General features: G+C 45.6%; 1 protein-coding gene across 1 annotated transcript in view; it reads right to left on the bottom strand.

Annotated features, from left to right (window-relative positions):
- Positions 1-6,562: 6,562 nt before the first annotated feature.
- The window catches only part of SENP3 (SUMO specific peptidase 3), a 41,992-nt gene continuing 28,543 nt past the window's right edge, over positions 6,563-20,011 (bottom strand). Inside the window, exons 8-11 of the mRNA XM_033924342.1 lie at positions 19,849-19,986; positions 19,605-19,688; positions 19,090-19,140; positions 6,563-7,339 (exon numbers count right to left, since the gene is read on the bottom strand). Of these exons, the coding sequence (XP_033780233.1) occupies positions 7,229-7,339; positions 19,090-19,140; positions 19,605-19,688; positions 19,849-19,986 (384 nt within the window). The 3' untranslated portion in view covers positions 6,563-7,228. The remainder of the gene's footprint in view (positions 7,340-19,089; positions 19,141-19,604; positions 19,689-19,848; positions 19,987-20,011) is intronic.

A 20,011-nucleotide genomic window follows, 5' to 3' on the forward strand; every position in this document is an offset into this window, starting at 1 on the left:
TTTCTGGTTGCACTTTCTTCTTCTGACTGTGCATCCAATCTTTCTTCCCTTCTATCAGCCTGTATGCTTTCTCTCCTCCACACCTCATTCCCTCCCCCAACTTTTTCTTCCTCTCTCCCTGATCTTTCTTTCTTTTTTTCTGTTTCCCTGCCTGCCCCCTTTCTTTCTTTCTCCCTGCCGTTCCCCAAGCCACTGCCACTGCCATCGGGGAACAGGACCCACCCATGGATAACAGGCCCCAAAGCCGACGCCGACGCATGCTCTCCCTGACGTCAATTCTGCAATCGGAGAGGAAGTTCCGCCCAGCCAGGCAGCGATTGGCTGGCCCGAACTTCCTCTCCGACTGCAGAATTGACGTCGGGGAGAAGACTTATCGACTCGATAGATTAGATCGCCAAGACAAAGTGAGTCCTGGGTGATCGACTCACTTTGCCTTGGCGAGCTACTGGCGCCCCTGCCTCGGGCCCCCTGTCAGCTCCGGACTGGTAGTACTGCCCTGATGGCGGCCCTGCGGCACACCAGGCAACATCTGTATGCGTTAGTTGTGAGGGAAAGAGCCTTGTTCGCTCTCCTTCCACCAAGTGATAGCTAAGGCAATGGATTTGAGCTATTGGGCCTAGTAGGCCGAGACTCAGAACTACTCCTGCAACTAGTTTGAGACCACTGCAATAGATGGATGTTATATATATATTTTTTATAAATCTTTATTCATTTTCAAATATTACAAGTGTATAATAATCAATCAGAAATATTTTTAACTAATCACTTGACAATCTTATTTATATTCCTCCAAATATATAAATATAAAAGAATCCCACCCTACCACCCATATATTAACAATTATCATTCATAATCTTACCCCCCCTATATCTTATCCAATACTAAGGTATTTAAGATGTCTGATCGTTAGAATAAATAATCAATGGCCCCCAAATCTTTTTAAACTTATGATAATTTTAAAAAATATAAATATATAAAATAAATAATATATTTTACTTTTGTTGTCTGGAGATTTATTTTTCCATAAAGTTGGTTCGTTTCTCTTTTTTACACTTTCCTATCTTCTGTAAATTTCAAGTGGTTGCTGTCCATTGGTTCCTCTTACCATGGTCTCTTCCCTCCCTCCCATTGTAAAGCATCCTCACTCCCTTCTATCCTGAATCATTCTCCCTTTTTCCCCTCCCCCTCCTACATAGCATTTCTTCCTCTTTCCTCCACTTCCACGTGCACCATGTCTCCCTCTCTCCCACACTATCCATCATATATCTCCTTCTCTCATTCCCTCCCTTGCTGCAAAGGGAGTAGAGAGCGAGTGAAATACTGCTAGCGCAGTTTAATATTAGAGGTCCTAAACCTCCAAAAAGGTAATAAAAGGAGAAATTAGGTTACCTGCTAATTTTCTTTCTTTAAGGGCTACATTCACTAAGCTTACAGATCGTGTCCCGATCAGTTTGCAACCCCGACCCTATTCACTAACCTTCCTCCCTATCCATGCATGCAAATGAGGGGAAATGGCATGCAAAAGTAGCAAGGCATTGATTCACTAAACAAATTCAGGAACACAGACTGTTGTGCAAAAACCCTGCTCTCTGCCACCCTTTGAGCCCGTGGTTTTGTGTTCTGTTTCATATAGCTAAGTACAAAAATCAGGAAGTTTCCTTTTTGTCTTCACAGAGCTGTGCTTAGAATGCCAGAAGTCCCGGTTTCTATCTTTTTCAGAAGCATGTTCTGTTCCATTAAAGCCCTCCTTGTTTTGATCTTGTGCAGAGAGCCAGTGCATGTGAAGACCATCTACAGGCAAAGAAGATGGTCTGCGCATGCGTCATGATTGCTCTGGATTTTCTGTGGGGCATGCCTCTGATTGCATTGATTTGCATGAGGAGGTATAGTGAAATTGGTCGCCCAGGAAAACAGCCATGGATCACCCACAGATTGGATCATTTAGGCAAGTTTTGTGAATCCAGCCTTTAGTCCCTCCAGACCAGTACAGAAACTGATGGGTCATAATGCACCTCGACCAGCAGGTGGAGACAGACACAAACTTTTCTGACTGTAGTATAAGAAGGCTGTGTAGTCCCTAGTACAATCAGTCTGACAAATAGCCAAGCAGAACTAAGAAACCAATAACTGAACTATAAACAGCAACATCATGTGCAAAAAGAGAATCTAACAGAGAAATACTTTTGGATCTTGATTAGAACAAGAACCTTCAAAAATGTCCCCACAGCTTGCCAGCTATGCCAGATGAACCAAACGTCACTGTTCTTATAGTCTCCCCTAACAACCCAGACAAAAAAACACCAAAGGGAAAAAACAAAACAAACGTACTCTTCGTGCAAAACACCTAATAAAAAACGACAGGGTGGGTGGGGGTCTGTGTCAGTTGGTGTCCAGTAAAAAGCATGCGAGACAACTGCATGTGAACAAACCTGCCCAGACAACCACGCACAGGATTTCAACAGTATTTTAAAGCCTATTTTTCCCTAAAAAATATTTTTCCCTAAAATCAGAGAAAAAGGCTGTTTCCTCTATAATGGAGGGGGGAGGGGTTTTCCTCCCCACACCAACGGGAGCGCCAACATTTCTAACTAAAGTGTGTGTGGGGGGGTTCCCCCCCCCCACCGCGCTTTAAAATAGTGTTGAAATCCAGCACGCTGACGTCCTGTATGCAAATGTGGGTGGGTTTGTCCACGTGCGATTGTCTTGCACCATGCCAGTTTGGAGAGACTAAAAGAAAATTAGCAGGTAAGAACCTAATTTCTCCTTCTTTATCATCCCTCCAGACTGGCACAGAAACTAATGGGTCATTCCAAAGCAGTACCCATCATGAGTTGGACTCCTGAAGGGCCACCACAAGAACATGCTTACTGAACACCATTTCCCAATGCCCTTGAACATACACAGTAATGTCACACAAAAGAACGGAGAGAAGACCAAACCGCAGCCTTACAGATTATTCACCAGAGAAGACTCAGCCCAAGAAGCTGCCTGACCCCGAGTGGAATGAGCCTTGAAAAATTCCAGAACAGGCTTCTGTTGAAAAAGGTACGCCGAAGCAATAGCGTCCTTGATCCAGTGTACAATGGTAGCCTTGGAAGCACGGTCCCTTACGAGGACCCACTAAGAGGACAAAAAGATGATCCGACTTCTGGAACTCCTGGGTCCTCTGAACATAAGAGCAAAGGACCCTATGGACATCCAAATTGCGCAACTGTCTCGGGTGAGGGAGAAGTGGAAGAGAATCCACCAAGAGAAGTCAAACCAGATCTGCATACCACAGACACCTGGGTCCCAGACTTGCACAATCAACTCGAAGGGTCTCCATATGAAAAGATGGAACCCGGAGCACCCTGTTGACTCCTTTCAAAACCAAAATGGGCCGAAAAGACCCCTCTTTCTTAGGCCCCATGAAATAAATCAATTACCTGCTGGTGCAAAACTCTTGAGGAGGTGCTGGAACTACCACTTTGAGGTCAAGCAACTTTTGCAGTCTGATGAAAAACCCACTTTTCCAAGCTGCCTGACAAGAGAGGAAATCTAGCAAGGGCTGGGAAAACTCCAGAGCTTATCCATCCCAAATCACTTCCATGACCCTCTGATCTGTGAGGCTGACCGGGGGTCCTTTGCATCCTCAAGCACAAAACCAACAAAATCTAAAGAATAAGGTCCTGTAGCACTTCCCGGTGAAAAATGCGCACCACCGATGCATCCTCGCCAGCCGGCGTCTCTGCACAAACACATTTCTGTGTCATCCACCCCCTCCCCCGAGAGGATCTTGGGGGTCCAAGTCCTCAACAGGATAAAAAGCATCTGCACACAAAAAATCCTTGTCCCACGAGACCCACGGCCGCTTGGTCAAAGACAGGGAGTGGCTAGGCTGGTTAAACGGGAGTGGATGCCGAATACCCCCAAATAAAAACCAGAGACCCCTGGGGAAGAAACAAGACCCCCAGCCGCCTGCAAATAAGCCTTGTACATGGATAAAATTAAATCAGAGGCAAATGCCCACTAGCGGCAAAGCAGGACTCACTGCCAAGGCAGGAGACACAGCAGAAACCTGTTCCTGTCTCTAAGACAGGGGGAAGGTCACCTGAGGCTGCAGGCAAGATGGTGGAGCTTCCCGCCAAAACAAACTCCCAAGGCCTGCGGCAGAAAAGAAGCCTGAACAGACTCCGCAGCTAAAGCGGGTAATCCAGCAGCCAGCACTCTCAGCATTAAGGGAAACCTTATTTCCCTGACCAGTGGCGTCTGGGGAAAGACATGTGTGAAGTGCGAAGTGGAACCCTGCTCGCTGGCACCTAAAGCCAATGAGGAATCCCCTTTGCAGTGGCCGGGGCACTTCGTGCACACGCTGGAACATAATGAGCACTTTTTCAGCAAAAACTGCCACTACGGAAAAAAAACAAAGTGCCGGTTAGCAATAAAAATAAATTAACCTTAATTGAAGGTTTCCGTTCAGACCGGCACTGCCTCAGGACTTTTTTTCCCCAATACAACTTTAATTTAAGCTGAACAGACCCCACTGGCTCTCAAAGCTGTATGCCTTGCCTGTATTTGGTGGCAAGGCTTACAGCTGAGGCACCTCTACAGTAAAATATTTGGGGAGGTGGGGGGAAGAGAGGAGAGGGACTCGACCAGTCGAGTGTGGCAATCCCGAGGTCAGACGGGTCCCTCAAGCTCAATTCAGCACCACAAACAGAAACAGGAACAAGAAGGCTAATTTAAACAAAATCCAACAGCCCTACACTAAACCAGGAAAGACTGCACAGGCTTACCACCTCCACCTGCTGGAGACTGAGAACAGACAGATTGTACTTGAGGCTGCACAGCCCACTTATACTGCCGCCAAAGGTTTGTGTCTCAGTCTCCACCTGCTGGTCGATATACCCAACAGTGTCTGTGCTGGTCTGGAAGGACGATAAAGGAGGAATTTATTGACCGAAATATGTTAGCTTTGGGAAACCTATATAGCAGATGTCTTGTACTGTGTTTAACAGAAAAGGAAATGCATTTCTGGTTTTATTTCATCAGTGTTGAAGGACTTGCTGTGTGCTTGTGGGGATCCCCAAGCACCGCTAGCTGATAAACTTCCTTCTACCAAGAGTTGTAGTTACTGGCAGCATCCTTGAGCCATTGAGGTGCTAGCATCTGTGGCTTAGCCAAGCTTGGTAAAAGGGATCTTTGGCCACCTTCAGAGGAAGTCTTCAGCAGAGACACAGCTGGAGGGTCCTCATCAGCTGGAGTATTTATATTTTATACTTACATTACAGGCTCTGGCAGAGACCCATTTACAAGATTTCCAAGTTTATTAAAAATGTGTTATACCATCAAATCAAACTTCTTAGCAGTTTATAATATATTCTTCCCAATTACTATTTCCAAATTTTTTTAAAAAAGCATTTTTGCTTATTTGTAAATGAATCTCTACCAAAGCCTCTAATTCAGAAGCATAATTAAAGCAAATAACTACTTCTGAAGTGTATGGGGACGGGCTTGATGTCTGTCCACGCACCACTCTCTAATACCAAGTTACCTAGTTCCAGGCGAGACTTCTTGGCCATTCCTGATTTTGAACTTGAATACCAAAGCAGTGGGGGATTTGTAATGTTTGATTCTGGCCATTATGTTGCAAAGCCCATAAAGTGTCATAAGGTGGTCAGAAATCCACTTCAGATTTTTCCTGATGTCTCTAGAGAGACTCAGAAAAGAAGGAAAGAATTTTTAATTCTAAAACCTGGAGTGACTCAAATAGGGGGTATTTTCTTTTTGAGATATCCATGTAAATGTGTAGTTAGATATTTATCATTGAAGTATATATTCACAGAGCCATCTCAACTGATTAGTTTTCTCTCAATGAAACGTCTAGAAAAAGGAATAACAACATAACAACGTCTATGGAAAGTTAGTTCCCTGCACTTTAGTCAGATAAGGATTTTTCTTATTTTATTTAATTAATTTGAATTATATATGTTCTACTCTTAATGATGGATCCAATAATATTGAGGACTAGTGTGAGATCAGCTAGATTAGTATTTCCTTGTAGTAATATTAATTATGGAATTTTAGTTTAATATGTTGTTTGATCTCACTTTACTGTACAAGATGTATATGCTTGGAAATATTGTAAAATTTTATAAACAAATAATAAAAAAAAAAAAAAGAAATCCACTGTCCCAAAATCTCTAGCCTGAACTTGACAGCTCTAACACATATATGATCTCATAGGCTTTACTGTGCAAAACCTGCACCATTTTGGTACTGTTTCTCTGGTCTGCCTCTACTCAGCCTATATCCTTCCATCACCACTTATGCAATGGTTATTCCTCCTACTAGGCATATCATTATTTCTCTGGCCTTACTACAGAATTTTGCTATTTGAGTTAAACTGTGAAGGAAGGCTCACAGAACAGTAACCTCAAGATTGGGCTACCCAAGCATAAAAATTAACACCCATCCTGAGCTCTATTTTCATTCCACGTTGCATACACTTCAAATAACCACAGCTTTTAATCATCGAATACAGTTGTCTCAAACACAAAAGGACTTCCTTCAAAAGGAGTCATCATTCTATAAATTTAATATCCACTAGACTGCAATACCAAAAGGTACAGGTTTATTGTTATTCAACCACGGTTCAACCACCCCCACAATATTTTTTTCCATTTTAATATCATGACAAAAAAATACTACAGAAATTCTTCAAAATCCAGAAACATTTAAATATGAAAAGAAAAAAAAAAAATGTGGCAACAGACAGGGGAAAAAAACACAAAACTGTAGGAGTCCTGATATTTAAGTTAGAACACCACTACACCAAAGACTTAATGTTTCTTCTTAAAAATAAAAAAGGGGAGCCGTTTCACTTCTGCAAAACTTTTCAAAAAACTAAAAATAAAAAGGGAGGCATATCTGTATAAGGGAGAAGTGTTTTTGAGAACTTGGGTGGTATTTATGTAATGACTTGAGTACCAAACAGTGGGGGGAGGGAAAGAATGAGCAAGGGCTGGTAAGGAGGATGTGGAAGAGAAAGTTATGACTGGGGAGAACATGTGGTTTATGTATGGGATGAGTGCAATATGGGGATGGGGGGGGGGGACTTGTGTAGGAGGGGTTCTGGCCTGGTCTCCCCAGTTCCAACAGTCTGAGAATTAGGCAGTCTCAGCCAGTTTTGTTTTTTTTTGGTCTTCTCCAGCAGGCAGATGCTGTGTTGGATGGCTCCCTCCCCATATCACACAGTCAGCTTGCAGTGACACAGCTCTTTGTAGATCAGTCGCCTCAGCTTGGGCATGTCTTGCTGTGTGAATGTGAACAGTCTGTCCAGGGCCAAGAACTTACAGTACTGGAAAGAGAAAGGAATATAAACATGAAGATTTTGGAATATGCCCCACTGCCTAAATAAATTATATAGTAGGCTTGGCTGGTAAATAATACAAGGCTAGAATGTAGACTGTAAGTGGGGGTGGTATCCCAGACCTCCCTTGAATGCCTTCTATTAATTGTTTACTCTTTTTCTTTTTCCTTTTTCTTCACGGCCCTCAGAGATGCCACCAAGGGTTCAATACATGATCATGACCCCTGGCTTTATGCACCCAATCGTCACCGGGTCGATACTAGTGTAAAACTAGTTAAGTCTTAAAGTGTATTTTTTCCTGTTTTCTTATGTTTTTCCAAAAATGAATAACTTAAGATTAATATCATAAATGTTTATAAGAAGTATTTGAATCAATACTTAGCTTAACCGGGATGGTGGTTGACAAGGGATAAATAAGCCAACATGTTTCACCCGTAGAGGGGGCTTCCTCAGGGCTACTATCCCTTACTAATACTGGCTTCTCACAACGTGACCACCCGATCTAAGTTCTCAAGATCTACGGGTGAAACATGTTGGCTTATTTATCCCTTGTCAACCACCATCCCGGTTAAGCTAAGTATTGTTTCAAATACTTCTTATAAACATTTATGATATTAATCTTAAGTTATACATTTTTGGAAAAACATAAGAAAACAGGAAAACACACACTTTAAGACTTAACTAGTTTTACACTAGTATCGACCCGGTGACGATTGGGTGCATAAAGCCAGGGGTCATGATCATGTATTGAACCCTTGGTGGCATCTCTGAGGGCCGTGAAGGAAAAGGAAAAAGAAAAGAAAGAAAAAAGTAAACAATTAATAGAAGGCATTCAAGGGAGGTCTGGGATACCACCCCCACTTACAGTCCACTGCTTAAATATGCATACAGATGAACAGGCCAGTCACAAATGACAGGCTGAGAAAGCATCCCGACATTATCTCCCCACATCTACAGACCACGGCACTCCCCACGCTGTTGTTGTTCTCGCTGCGTGAAAGCGTACCCTTTTCAAACACAGTGGGGGTAGCTACTCCTCTGTGGTGGGCTTCATAGCACACTGTTGCACATTCAGCAGGCTGGACCTTCCAAGCCCATCCAAAACCTCCCCTTCATTAGAGCTCAAGGCAAGACAGCACATCTGCCTACATAGGCTCATATAGGGACCCTATAACATACATGATGTTTACAAACCGAAAATTCTTATTTATACAAGATAAAGAGATTATGTACTTACCCTGGTAAGCTCTTTTCCAATAGATAGATGCGACATTCTAGACAATGGGTTGTATCCCATGGCTGTGTGCCATATGCAGAAAGAATCCACTCCGGATTTTTTCTGTGACTCTGCTCTACTTCACTGTGCTCTCTAGCACCTGTAGTTAGTACCCAAGCACTGAGAGCCACCTCACAAAACAGGAAGTAAAGACATACATGGCAATTAAGTCCATAAACAACAGTTCTGTTCAAGCATCGTACAATGGCGAGCATTGTAATTGCTTTGGTTGAACTTCCCACGGGAGAGTCCATAAACCAACCGAGGAGCCCTGCCAGCAGAGCCCATGCCCCAAGCAGACTGTCAGGAAAAGAATGCTAAGAAAATGAGGAAGACCGAGCACTCACTCCTCACATGAAAGAAGAGGTAGAAAAAAATTTGACTTCAGGTTTAAAGTAAGCTCATACAGAGACTCAAAAAGAGATTTACTGTAGCAAGGCAGCAGACTGCAAGAACTGCAGAACCATGGGATCATCCCAAAGGTGGAAAACCAGAAAAGGACCCGCAGCTCAGGCATGCTGACGCAGGTCCTCAGCCATGGGAAAGGCATCCCCAGAAAACAAGGGGTCAACAACTGATACCCACCATGAGTATCACAAAGAGCAGGCTCTGCTAATAGGAGGAGTGTGTGGCACAGTGGATGGAGCTACGGCCTCAGTTACGGTCTCAGCATCCTGGGGTTGTGGGTTCAAACCCCACCGCTGCTCCTTGTGACCCTGGGCAAGTCACTTAATCCTCCATAGCCCCAGGTACGTTAGATAGATTGTGAGCCCGCCGGGACAGATAGGGAAAATGCTTGAGTACCTGATTGTAGAACCGCTTAGATAACCTTGATAGGCGGTATATAAAAACTAATAAACTTGAAACTTGACACGCTCAGGAAGGCAAAGCCACGGAAAGACAAGTCTGAGGTGCAGGACTGCGCAGTAGAAGCATAGCTGTTCTGACAGGTAGGGCACAAAAATGTCACAACTTTGCAAGGGCATCCTGACCATAAGAGCGTAGTCAACCTTAGTTGACTGACATCTGCATTTCCCGGGCTTTGGGGCTTCTGCGTCCCTTCATGTGGAAATGGCAGTGCTGTTGGGCCCCGAAAACAGAGAAGGCCACCCCAACAGGCTAGCTGCCCTTTTTGTCACCTGCTTAAACAGAGGAGAAAAACACTTCCAAAGCGCAAATTTTGTGCAACCCTGGAATGAATTTGGAGTAAAGGAGCCCAAGGACCCCATCCCAACAAATATTGAGGCAAAAAATGTAGTTCTGGAAGTGCCGGAAACTTTTGAAAAAAAGATCACTAAAAATCCAAGATGGTCACTTAGAAATTTGCACCAAAATCGCAATATTTTTCACAGTAAGCAAAGTCTAAAAACAGTGATTTTAGGATTTTTCAGGCGGAGGTGGGGGGACAGAGGGACATACAGAACCCCCCCCCTCCCGAAATCACTTTGTGACAGCCTTGTTCACTGTGACCTATGCTGGAAATGTGCTGCAGCCTGCTTCAACTCTCTCACAGTAGCTGGAAGAGAAGAAATCGCTGCCTCATGCTGGGAATGCCTCCTCAATGCTAATCTTCAGGCTGTCAGTCAGACACAGTGAATGACTGAACCTCCACCCCTGCAGACCAATGGATGCATAGAGGCGAAAATGGAGCCGGTGCCCTGCAAGACCCCAAAGGACACCTAACAGAGAGGGCAAGAGAAAAGTGGGGACGGCCCTGAGCTTCACAGAAACAAATGCAGGCTGGCCAACAGGTACCACCAGGGATTGACCTATCAGCTGCAACCAGAGTCTGTGTCTTCTCTACCCAGGCAGAGCTGAAGAAATGCTCTGAGCACAAAGAAAGCCCGAAAAGGAACGAAAACATAGGGAAAAAAAGGGAGAACAGAGCAGAAACATTCCTTCAGGCACATATGCAGTAGGGAAAAACTAGAGGTGGAGCTAGAGAGCACAGTGACGTAGAGCAGAGTCACAGAAAAAAATCTGGAGTGGATTTCTTCTGCATATTGGGATACAACCCACTTGTCTAAAATGTCTCACCTATTGCACTGGAACTAGAATTATAGGCTGATTTTCCCTGGCATGCTATACAGGAGTTTGCAAATAAATACATTCTCAGATGTTTCTTAATTTAAACAACTTAATATGTACTCAACCAGCATGGGAACAGAGAATGGAAGCACATTTCTGGCACCTTAAAAAAAAAAAAAAAAAAAGCATGGATATTCTTAACTGGGTGATTTGTCCCCAAGGTGTCAGAAAATTCTCCAAGAACAAACAGGATTTAGTGATATGTACAGGTGATACCCCAATGGCCCTGGACTCAAAGCCCAGAAAATTTTCTGACCAAGTTTCAGCCTTCCCGTTCATGCTTCTCCAGTCTTTTTAGTTGACACCTGCTCCAGTGCTTGAATCCTTTTAGCTAGCCTTCATTTTTTCTCAATCATTGCACCATCTAGAGGTACTGGCATGCCATCGGGACTGGAGTGGAGAGAAGGTCCTTGACAACTTGTTGAAGCTTCTCCTGACGGGACACAGGCAGAACACTTTGTTCTGTCACTTATGAAATCGAACTTCCAGGTATTCCAAATCCTGCGTCGGCTCGAAGTGATCCTTTTTGAAGTTGATCACTCAGCCCAAACGCTGCAGTAAGTGTACCATCTGAACAGCAGCCTAAAAAGTTCCTTGAACAGTAAGGGAGCTCAGATCAACCAGTTGTCCAGATACAGGTGAACTCCGACACCCAGGGTGTGAAGATGGGCCACCACTATCTTCACACTTTAGTGAAGGTCCTGGGTGCCATTGTCAATCCAAAGGACATTGCCGCAAACTGGAAATGTTGCCTAAAAACATGGAACCGCAGATAATTCTGGTGGTCCGGGAAAATGGGAATGTGGAAATACGCCAGATCCAGGGAGGCTAGAAACTCCCCTGGCGCTACCGATGCTATCACTGAGTGCACTGTCTCCATATGGAAGCGAGGTACTTTCAGCACCACATTGACCGCCTTGAAGTCTAGAATCGATTTCAAATCATCAGATCCTTTCTTTGGAACAATGAAATATCGAGTATCTCCCAGAGCCAGACTCTCGCTCTGGTACGGGTTCTATGGCTGCAACATCCAGAAGTCTGTGGACTGTGGCCTGCTCCTGAACTACCTTTTTGGGGTGGCCCACAGATGAATCCAGAAAATACTCGGTCAAAGGAAGAGAAACTCCACTTTGTAGCCATCCCCGAAAACATCCAGGACCCAGCAGTTGGAGATAATGGCCTGCCATTCCACCAAAAAGGCACACAATCGCCCCTGATGGGCAAGGGAAGAGACACCGGCCTGGCATCAGAACTGTTTCTTTGCAGAAGCTGCCGGATGACTCCCCTTGAACGGCTGACATCCAGACCCACCGAAGCGCGGTCTGGCAGACAAAGAGGACTGTTGTCCCATGGAAGAACCAGAGTACAGACGAGAGCACTTGAAGGGATGAAAATTAGGGCGCTCCAAATCCCTGGATGGGCAGAATCTATTCACAGGCAGCGACTTGGGCCTGCAATCCTGCACACTGGCTATAAGGTCATCCAGCCCTGACCAAACATCAGCTGTCTTTTAAAGGGCAACCAGCTCAAGGTCGCTTTAGAGGAAGAACTCACCGGACCACTGCCAGATCCAGGAGCATCCTGCAAGCTGAAATGGAATAAGTGGAAAGTTTAGCAAAGTCTATAAAAATATCATAGTAACATAGTAAATGACGGCAAATAAATACCTGAACGGTCCATCCAGTCTGCTCATTAGTCCCTCCAACTGCTTGCTCTAACTGAAACATGGATTTGCTCTGAAGATTCTACTGCAGCTGCTGCCCTCTCCTATGGTGGCTACCAGTTCTCCCATACACCTCACCCTACTGGTTGAGGTGGAGGTGTTGGGCTTCTTCTCTCTCCTTTTTGTAGATTCCAACCCCTTCTCCCTTTATCCCACAGCCTTTCCTCATTTCAAGTCCACTCCGTCCACCTATTCACTCCTTTACCTCTGCGGATAGTAGTCATTTATGGCCCCCCCCCCCAAAAAAAAAGTCCCCTTCCTCCTTTCTCACTGAATTTGACTACTGGCTTTTGGGTTTTCTTGAGTCATCTTCTCCTTCCCTCATTCTTGGGGACTTTAACTTTTACCGATGATCCCACTGACAAGTATGCTGCTAAGTTTCTTGCCTTAACCTCCTCATTTGACCTCCAGCTTTGCTCCACAACCCCCACTCACCAGGATGGCCACACTGCCTTAACCTTGTTTTTTTTCTCCAACTGCTCTCTCTCTAACTTCTCTATCTCATTGCTGCCCATCTCTGATCACCATCTGATATCCTTCACCATTACTCCCCCTCTGCCACACCCAGTCATCTCTAAGAGGTTTCGAAATCGTCAAGCCCTTGATCCTTCCACGCTCTCATCCACTCTTTCACCTCTCCTTGCCTCCACTATGTTATCTAAATCTGTCCACAAGGCTCGCGTCATACAATTCTATTCTCTCCTCTGGACACCCTTACTCCCCGTTTCTCGCTCTGTCAGACGTACCAAACCTCAACCTTGGCTCACTCCCAGTGTCCGTTACTTATGTTCCTGCACCCGCTGTGCTGAGTGCCTTTGGCTCAAATCTCGCACATGTGCTGACTTTCTTCACTTTAAATTTATGATGACCTCCTTTGATTCTGCACTTACACGGGTCAAGCAAGACTTCTACATCCAACTAACTCCATTTCTTCCAACCCTCGTCGTCTCTTTGCCATGCTGACCTCCCTCCTCAAAGCGCCCCCACTTCCGACCCCTCCTTCTCTCTCTCCCCAGATTATGGCTGATTATTTCCATGACAAGGTCTGCAAGATCGTCCTTGAGTTCATTACAAAGTCACAACCTTCTCTCTTACCTATCATCCAGTCTCCTGAACTTCAACCTCGCACCTCCCCTTCATCCTAACAGCTCAAGAAGCTTCTCCTGTCTGGCCCCGCCCACTTGTCCATCCGTCAACTACTTCTGACTTTTTTTGCCTTTTCTGTAATCACAGAGGAAAAAAAACTGCACAACTTCTGTCTTCAACCAAGCCTACTACATGCCCCTCAGACCCTATTCCCACTCCTCTACTCGACCTCCATCTCACATACTGTTATCTCTTATCCCTCCCATAAGCCATATTCTCAATCTATCTCTTTCCACTGCAACTGTCCCTGCTGCCTTCAAACATGAAGTGGTTAAGCCGCTTCTCTAAAAACCCTTGCTGGAACCTTCCTGCCCATCCAACTATTGCCGTCTCCCTTCTTCTGTTCCTATCCAAGATACTCAAGTGTGCTATCTCCGTCGCTGCCTGGACTTCCTTTCAATTTGACAGATTCTTGATCCTCTACAATCTGGTTTCGCCCCCAACACTCCACAGAGACTGCCCTCACTAAGGTCTGCATGTTCATGGCCAGATCTAAGAGTCTTTACTCTATCCTTATTCTTCTTGACCTGTCTGCTGCTTTCTTCTTGATATGCTGTCCTCGTTTGGATTCCGCAATTCTGTCCTCTCCTGGTTTGCCTCCTATATTTCCCAATGCACTTTTAGTGTATGTGTTGGTGGGTCCTCTTCTGCTGCTACCCCGCTAGCGGTTGGTGTACCCCAGGGCTCTGTCTTAGGACCTCTTCTCGTCTCTCTCTACATCTCTTCCCTCGGTGCCCTGATCTCCTCTCATGGCTTCCAGTATCACCTTTATGCTGATGACTCCCAGATCTACCTCTCTACATCTGAAATTTCACCTAAAGTCCAAGAAGAAAAGTCTCTGCTTATTTGGATGACATTGCTTCCTGGATGTCCTGCCGTCATCTGAAACTAAATATGTCCAAGACTGAGCTGCTCCTCTTTCCTCATTTCCCCCTCTCTGTAAATAATACTGTCATTGTTCCAGTCTCCTCTGCTTGCAACCTTTGAGTCATCTTCGATTCTGACTTCTCATTTTCTATATATTTCCAACAAGCTGCTAAGACCTGTCACTTCTATCTCTTCAATATCACCAAAATTCACCCTTCCTCTCCAAGCACACTACCCGGACCCTTGTCCAAGCTCTCGTAACTTCACGCTTAGATTATTGCAATCTACTACTAACTGGTATCCCTCAGTGTTGCCTCTCCCCCCTTGCTATCTTGAGTTTTGTGTGGCCATCCTCCACTTTGGCTGCTATATCGAACCAAACCGTATGATGATTGCTGCTTCCCAGGTGGGCCCCCACTTGGACGTTAGAGACACTTTCACCATTTGTGAGCACCAGATCCAGCATTGTTTTTTCCCTAGTGGGTTCCATTACCATTTGTCTGAACAGAGCCCCTTGAACGGCATCCATGATCTCCTTACTTCTTTCCGATTCCACAGACAGAACGTTCCAGTTTGCATCTGGCAGGTTTAAATCACCCAGCAACAGCACCTCCCTTTTCTTGCCCAACTTTTATATATCCGTAATCAGATCTTTGTCAATATGCTGCAATTGAGTCAGAGGTCTGTAGACAACACCAAAGTGGATAGACGTTCCATCTTCTCTTTTCAAAAAGAATCCACATCGCTTCTTCCTTTCCAGTATAATATCCCGAATATCCTGATGCATAGGAAAAGAGCGGGAAACAGAACGGATCCCCCGTAGCAGAGGGTCCCCCACACGCGGAGTCTCCGGCGGCGCATCCTCAAAACGCAACACCGAAGAAACCTGTTGAATCAGGTCCTGCAGCTCATCTCTCTGAAAAAGGCGCACCACGGACGCCTCTTCGCCGGAGGACGGGAAACCCGACAACCCGCCGCCAGCGGCCGTCCCCTCGAGAGGGTCCTGGAAATCCTCAGCAGGGTCCAGGTCCTCATCCAGACCGACACGCTCCTCCGACCATAAATCCTCGTCCCACGACACCCGCGGACGCTTGGACAAGGGAGGAGGAGGAGGGGACGCCACAACAGATGAGAGAGGCAAAGCCGCAGGGAGCGCGGAGGAAACCCCACTCCCCGAAAACCCCTGAGCGCATCCGGGACCCCCAGCCGCCTGAAAATAGGCTCTGCACAAAGAAAAAAAGAAATCAGGAGAAAAACCCCCCCGAGGGTCCCAAGGGACTCCCTGCCACAGCAGGGGACCCAGCAGAAACCTGCCCCTGTTTTTCCAATACAGGGGGAAGGTCACCTGAGGTGGAAGACAAAATGGAGGGGCCAGACTGAGAAGATGGCAACTTTCCCGCCAAAAATGCTCCCTCCATAGCCTGTAGCGGCTGAGAAACCTGAACAGTCCCAGCTGCTAAAACAGGCAAGTCGGCATCAGCTGTCAAAACATCAGCTGAGAGGGAATCCCCAACAACCCGACCGTCGGCGGCTATGGGAATCCCTCCGTGGGCGGATGGGGAAGACCGGGCTTCCCCACTGTTCCCAGCCGACTCGCGAGGCACCATCGGCGGGGAGCTCTGGGCGCCTGCAGCCGCTGCCGACGGAGCTCCTCCACCGCACCGGCCTGAACACTGCTTGCACAGGCCGGCCGCGAGTGCCTCGCGCCTGGAGCACAATGAGCACTTTTTCCCTTTAGAAGTGCTCATTGCTCCATACGCGACCTAGCTATAAAAAAGTGCCGGTTAGATGAAAAAATACAGTAAAATACAGTTTTCTTAAAGGGAAACAACCCTCCAGACCAGCACTACCTCAGGATTTTTTTTTTTTAACAAAACAGACTCCACAGGCTCTCGAAGCAATATGCCTTGCTTGATTTAGGGGGCAAGGCTTACTGCTGAGGCTCCTCTAGAAAAATGTGGGGAGGTGGAGGAAGTGGGGGGAGGGACCCCGCTCGAGACCCGCCGGGTTTGACACCCCCAAGGTCGGACGAACCCCCAAACAGGGCCCGCCCAAGCTCCGTCTGGCCAAAAAACAGGGACTATAAACCCCCTAAACAAATTCCAACAGCCCTACCAAGGGAGATGGGTACAGATCACATCAACACCTGCTGGAGACTGAAAGAAGACTGAGGTAAATAGAGAAGGGAGTACAGTGGTGCCTCACACAACGAACTTAATCCGTTCCAGGAGCAAGTTTGTTATGTGAAACGTTCGTTGTGTGAAACGCGTTTTCCCATAAGAATACATGTAAAACAAAATAATTTGTTCTGCAGCCCTACATTTCCCTCCCTCCACCTCACCTTATATGCAGAGTTTGCCAGCTTTCTTTTTCACCCAGCCGCACGCTTTCAAAAAGCTGTGCACGCGCAGCTGCTGAAGTTGATCAATGTTCTCCTCTCCTGCAACTTCCGGTTTCCGGTTGCGTCAGAGGAGAAGATTGAACAACAGAGCATGCGCGCATGTGCTGCTCTTTGAAAGTGTGTGGCTGGCCGAAAAAGAAAGCTGGAAAACTCGGCATCTAAGGTAAGGTGGAGGGAGATGATGGAACACTGCATTCAGATAGGAGGGTGCTGCTGTTCCCGGCTCACATTAGGAAGCGGCGAGAGTAGTTCCGCCCCCCCCCGGGCCCCTCGGGCGACTTCGTTGTGTGAAACGAAGTTCGTTATAGGGAGCAAGACAAAAAGTTCGTTATGCGCAGCGTTCGCTGTGCGAGGCATCCGTTATGCGAGGCACCACTGTATATTATATACTGTCCCACAGTTTTGTTTTCAGTCTCCACCTGCTGGTCATGATTGGATATATACCCATTTGTAAAGATTAACCTCTACTGGTCTGGAGAGTGCTAAAGAACACCTGTTACAAGTAAGAAACCCAGGTTCCTTGCAAGTGGCCTAAGGGTATATTCTGCAAGACACTGCATATTACATTTTTTGTTTTCTTTTATTTTCATACATTTGTGCTCTGATATTTGTGTCCAAACGTTTTACTTTAAGAAGCTAAGAGTGATCAGCCCAGGGGAGGAAGGAGGGAGAAGCAGGGACAGGTAGATGAAAGGAAGTGGAAGGAGATAGAGGAAAGAGAGCTTGTAGGAGGAAAGATAACCAAATCCTACAATTCTTCTCTTGACATTTTTCTTATACATAGCCCACCCAAACCATTTCAGTGTAGTAATAATAATAATAATAGCAACTTTATTTTTCTATACCGCCATAGTCAGGCGACTTCTAGGTGGTTTACATTGAAAGAAGGCTGGACAGTCAGCGAATGATAAGGAGCCTAAAATAGAAAAGTTACATAAACAAGGTACATACTAATTTAAGTTCCATGGGTAAAGAATACATGAAAATTGGAGCTTCCTGAGAGATTGAATAGCGTTTACGGGGGGCTTGTTTTAGTTTAAGGGGAAACAACGGTCTCCACTTTCTGTCACTACTCAGTTGCTCTAAAGGGGTGGTACTTGCTCCTTTGGCCATGCACCCACAGATGTATACCACAAGGTGGAAAGAAGGTCCAAATGTCCTCAATAATGCCTGCCCAAAAGAGTTCTGGGTCTCCAATGCTCTCCAAACTTCCGCAGTAGGATGCAGTATTTAGCTGGTTCAAACAGGACCGCACAAGGTGAAAAGATTTAGGTGTCCTCAGCAATGCCTGTCCGAAACCGTTCTGGGTCTTTGAGGCTCTCCTATTTCACAACATTTTTTTATGAAGATGGAAGATACAGAATCCACCTTCCTATCCTAAGGGCATCTAAAAGGAGCTAATTTTATATTTTGCTTTAAGGGACCCTTTTTTGGGATAATTACTTTTATCTCATATTGAGCTATGCAACAAGATCACCCTGTCCCAAAAACCTGTGGTTGAAGTGTAGCCCTACCTAAGAACCTGTATGTCACTGTATGTCACTGTTTCATCCTGAAGAGAAATATAACTCTCAAACAACATTTTAAATCCTAAATTTTACTCTGGATCAAATTTAACAATCAACATCGGAGATAAAAATATCTCCATCAGGAGAGGGAGACAGCAGATCTTACTGCAAAAGTTTAATCCACAGACAGAATTAAACACATCCATGACCTTTTCATAGTCCCCTATCTTACCTTCATAAACCCTACCGGCCTCCCCATCCCCTTATTTATACCTATGTTGAACTCTCCTCCTTAGCCTTCTCCCATCATCCCCCTCCCCAAGCACCAATTTAGCCCTTCCCTTGTGCAGCATGGTGTAGAGTTCCATATAAAATTTGGGGAAGGGGGGGGGGCTGGACACAAGGCTGAAAAGTACAGCACTTTGGCCCAGACCCCAAAAACTGTCATGCTTTAAGAAAGCTCAGATTACCACAGGGTTAGTGGGGGAGGGAATCTACAGGCTGCAGTCGCCACTTACATTTGCCCTCTCCCCATCTCGAACAAGCAACTATTCAACAGAAAAGAAGGACTTTCATGGGATTTTCCAGTCCTCCTCATAACCACAAAGTCATGGGAGACTAGACATTGCAATACAAGAATGCTTACGCTGGATAGGTTGGAAATGAAACCCTCAGCTCCACAGCCTTCAGCAGAGAACTAGCTTGCCCCATCATCCCATGCACACTCACCTGTAGAACAAATGCACCACAATCACTGTCGTTATTCTGTCGGGCCACGTTCTGAACAGGGGAAGAAAAAAAAAAAAAAAAGACATACAGTCAGACCCAGATTTTAGATAAATGTCTTTGGATATTCACAGAAAATACAGCATAAGCAGTGGTAGTAAAAACATTTGTCCTCACTTCCTTCCACGCACACAGTACCTTCATGACAGATCAGGGGACAGCAGATATGCAAATTTCCCACACAGTATAAGGCCAATGTACGCACATATGTATGAAACTGTTGACTGGGTACAGCAAAGGAGGCAGCAGTGCAAACTTCTTTCACACACATACACATGGAACCCCCCCACCACAAAACAAGTAACGCACAAATAGCACATAACACTGAAACTTAGTTTCACAGTCTAGTTAAGGAACTGACAGCAGAGTACTGTGGACTGTACACTCAAGACACTGCTCCGACTATATTTTCTGCTCCCAGCCCCAAAGATACAGGGTGAAGACACCCCCTTCCTCACCATTTTGAAAAAGCCTTTCCAACCCTCGTAGAAATCCGGCCGTGCCTTCTTCACCGCCTCAGCCTGCAAATACTTTGCAATGTGCTAGCAAACAAAAAAAAAAAAATAAAGGAAGAAAGCTATTTAAGGTAGCCTGTTTCACGTAAGAAAAGCAGTTTGTTCCTTTCTCTAAAGCAAAATGAGAAATTCCAGCTGCAGCAACAGAAGGTGAGCCACCCTTCCATCCCTCCTCCTGATTACTCACCTTAGGACATCGCCGATTCAAAGTACGCTGGGAGTCAAAATAGGTAATGCTCTTCTGCTTCACATTAACAGAGATGAGGGACCAGTGCACCTCTAAGTGGATGGGGATCAGCAGCAGCTCCTTGTTGAAGATGTCCACCTGTGAAGCACATGGAGGGTGTTCG

This window comes from Geotrypetes seraphini, chromosome 16, assembly GCF_902459505.1.
Source record: "Geotrypetes seraphini chromosome 16, aGeoSer1.1, whole genome shotgun sequence".
NCBI lineage: Eukaryota > Metazoa > Chordata > Amphibia > Gymnophiona > Dermophiidae > Geotrypetes > Geotrypetes seraphini.